This window comes from Puntigrus tetrazona, chromosome 6, assembly GCF_018831695.1.
Source record: "Puntigrus tetrazona isolate hp1 chromosome 6, ASM1883169v1, whole genome shotgun sequence".
NCBI lineage: Eukaryota > Metazoa > Chordata > Actinopteri > Cypriniformes > Cyprinidae > Puntigrus > Puntigrus tetrazona.
Window position 1 is genome coordinate 12,524,654 of NC_056704.1, and position 3,011 is coordinate 12,527,664.

The window sequence follows — 3,011 nt, forward strand, 5'->3', positions numbered from 1 at the left end:
AATGCAGGGATAAATGTTAAACCACAATTAATTAATTATTGCATTATTGGTTTCTTTTATTATTATGCAACAAAACATGTTTGTCCTTGTTGCATGTAGAACCTTTATTAGTTGATGTCTGGGTCAGATTTCCTTTTACCTTGTGTGGTTTTCACGTCACTCTATCTTGTGGCAGGTAAATTTGTTTCATATTGTGTATTTTAATACATAAAAAATTGGAAAGACTTTTTCTTAAAAGAAGAATTATTTACTTAGTTATATTGCTTATTATTCATTTATTATAAATTGATTGTTTGAGTCATTTTAATTTAACTTGATTTAATTCAAAACAATTTTACTGCTCTCTGTGACTTAAGCAGACCTTTAGATTTGTTTGTGTTTTCTCAGCTAGAAATAATTAACAATGTTTTTCGCTCAATAAGTTTTTTGGTGCCTGAATGTTTGATCTAAGGGCAAAATCATGTAATATCCAGTATCCTTCCACACACAGAGTTACAGTAACTGTCAGTGTATTCCCGGTGTGGCCACAGCCAAGCCTGGCCCTTGTGCCAACAGCTGCCCTCACTATCTCCTGCCTGTGATGCTCCTTATATCTCTGGCTGGATTTATAGCCAGCTTAACACACAACCCCATCTACATGATGGTGCTCAGGTGAAACAAACATGAATACCAACATACGAACACCTAAAAGCTGCGTGTACTACAGGATTGAAATCTTATGATAGAGTTTTTTGTATTTTCTCTTACTCGTTGTGTGTTTATCTCCAGGTCAGTACCTTCAGAAGAGAAGTCCTTCGCAATCGGCGTACAGTTTCTGCTTCTGAGGGTTCTGAGTAAGTGAAATACCAAAACCATGAACATACTTTTTTGTGTAAGTGCTATATTGTAAGTACTGTAGCGCCCCTTCTGGCGATACACAAACATAGCTACTGCGTGAGGAGCGCAATCAATTAACCAATCTCTGCTACAGTTCCTAAATCTAAGAATAACATTGCAAAATATCTATGCCTATTTTGCATTTTAGTGAATAGTTTAGATATTTGTAGCAAAGTATTAATTTTTCTGTCTTTTTGCTCAGCCTGGCTGCCAGCTCTGGCTCTATTTGGGATGACCATAGATTCCACGTGTATCTGGTGGAAAATTGCTTGTGAGAAAAGCAAGGATGTGGTTACTATGACAACAACCTCCTTAGAAACAGGTAAGAATATGTTCTCTTTTGACCCAAATGCATTACGAAAGGTACATTTGTGTCAAATATCGCTAAAACAGAAAGCAGGCTACACTAATTAGCGTCGGCAAATAATAAAGAAGTGGCACTGATGATGATCGTGATGGCTTGTCGCAGGTATCTAGGACTGCAGGTGGGCTTTAAGACGGTAGGCATTGCGCTCCTGGCATTTATTGGCTGGAAAATGCAGCGGACCAGAGAGTACAGCTTAGAGAACAAGCCAGAGGGACCCCTGTGATGCCTCGACTCTGCTTAGCCCATCGCAGCTCACTTTTGAGAGCCCTCTCAGTGAATTGAGCCCCTGGATATTTCTCGTCAGAAACCCCTCCTCCTTTCAACATCTGGCTGGAAATGCGATGAATTCAGTTTGGACTTTTCTCAAGTTGTGCACTAACTTCTTGGGTATTTATTTCCACCTGCGGAGCAATAACTGGACAGATTCAGGGATTTTCCAACTTCACACAGTTTTTCTGGTATTAATAATTAACTACGTATAGCACTATAAACAGTTTATCATACTTTATAGCCACGGCTCTCGTCAACGGACGGTGGCGTCTTTGGAGAGGTCACAGAACTTGTGACAGAAATGTCTGTATGTTGTCCTTAAGATTTGGTTAATACGCAATTTGATGATTCATTTCTTTTCTTTTTTTGGTGTATGTGTATTTGAAGACTATGTGAAGGATGCGGGGCGCTCTTTATACCCAAATGCACACAGATACACACGAGTGTGTCGAATATCAAGCTGTGTGTGAGTTGAGGCGTGTGTAGCTTCAAATAATTATTGTAGCCATGTAGTAGATTTCAAATTATACTTTCAAATGTGAAGACATTTTGAAAATAAGCATCAAAAGTTTGTACAATATATTTTTATACCTGATAATGCTGTTTTATTATACACTTTGTGCTTGTTTTTAATTTTTTAATTTTTTTTTGCTCTTAAAACAAATGACAACATGCTTTTATAATTGCTGCTTGGAGTAATGAATCGTGACTTTCTAAGTCTTTATTATTCAATATGTAACATATATTTACCAATGTGTAACTTATTTCAAATATAAAATTTGTTCACAATTTGTTGCTTTTTTTATTTCGCCACTTGACTGATCTTTAAAGAAAGCAAATGTCTGTTTTTTTTTATAATTGAGACTTTTTATCTAAATCATTTTGGCGTAATTTCAATTTCATAATTTACTTTTGACTCGATCTTTATCTTGCAAAATCTTAGGAGATGCACATATTGCAATCTGGGTCTTGTCAAACTCTTCTGATGTTATTTAGCATTATCATTAATGCTGTTACTACTTCATTTAAACAAAGTCACCAAACTTGCGCAATTATAAATTATTAGCAGTTGGTTAGTTATTGTAATCTTTTTTTCTTCTATTAGCAGAATGGGAATTCTTTCCAAGTGCCCCCTGGAACCCACTTAATTACCCCCTAGGTAGGTACATATATACCCCTGCTTGGGAATTTCTGGTCACACAGGCATGCTTTAAATGACCAGCTTTTGAAATCTACCCCGGGCACCAACCAATTAACAAATAAATCAAGCATTGTCAAGATATGCCTGTTATAAGATAGATCTATATATATAATCAAAAGCAGAGCGGAGTAGGCGATACAGCATGACGTCATGCTCTGTGGGTTGCTACAGCATGACGTCACGCTCCGTGGGTCGATACAGCATTACGTCTTGCATGCGCGTGAGAGAGAGAGAGAGAGAGCAGGCGAGGGAGAGTGAGGCCGCGCATGCGCAGCAGCTGCCCAGCCTGACAGCCGA

The 3,011-nt window shown here is 37.8% G+C and overlaps 1 protein-coding gene across 1 annotated transcript; it reads left to right on the forward strand.

Moving 5' to 3' along the window:
* Positions 1 to 386: 386 nt before the first annotated feature.
* LOC122347491 (solute carrier organic anion transporter family member 2A1-like) lies at positions 387 to 2,304 on the forward strand. Its single transcript, XM_043242840.1, has 4 exons — positions 387 to 651; positions 769 to 833; positions 1,079 to 1,198; positions 1,346 to 2,304. Exons 1-4 carry the CDS (start codon positions 581 to 583, stop codon positions 1,351 to 1,353), a joined length of 264 nt encoding a protein of 87 aa, XP_043098775.1. The 5' UTR covers positions 387 to 580; the 3' UTR covers positions 1,354 to 2,304.
* The last annotated feature ends 707 nt before the right edge of the window (positions 2,305 to 3,011 follow it).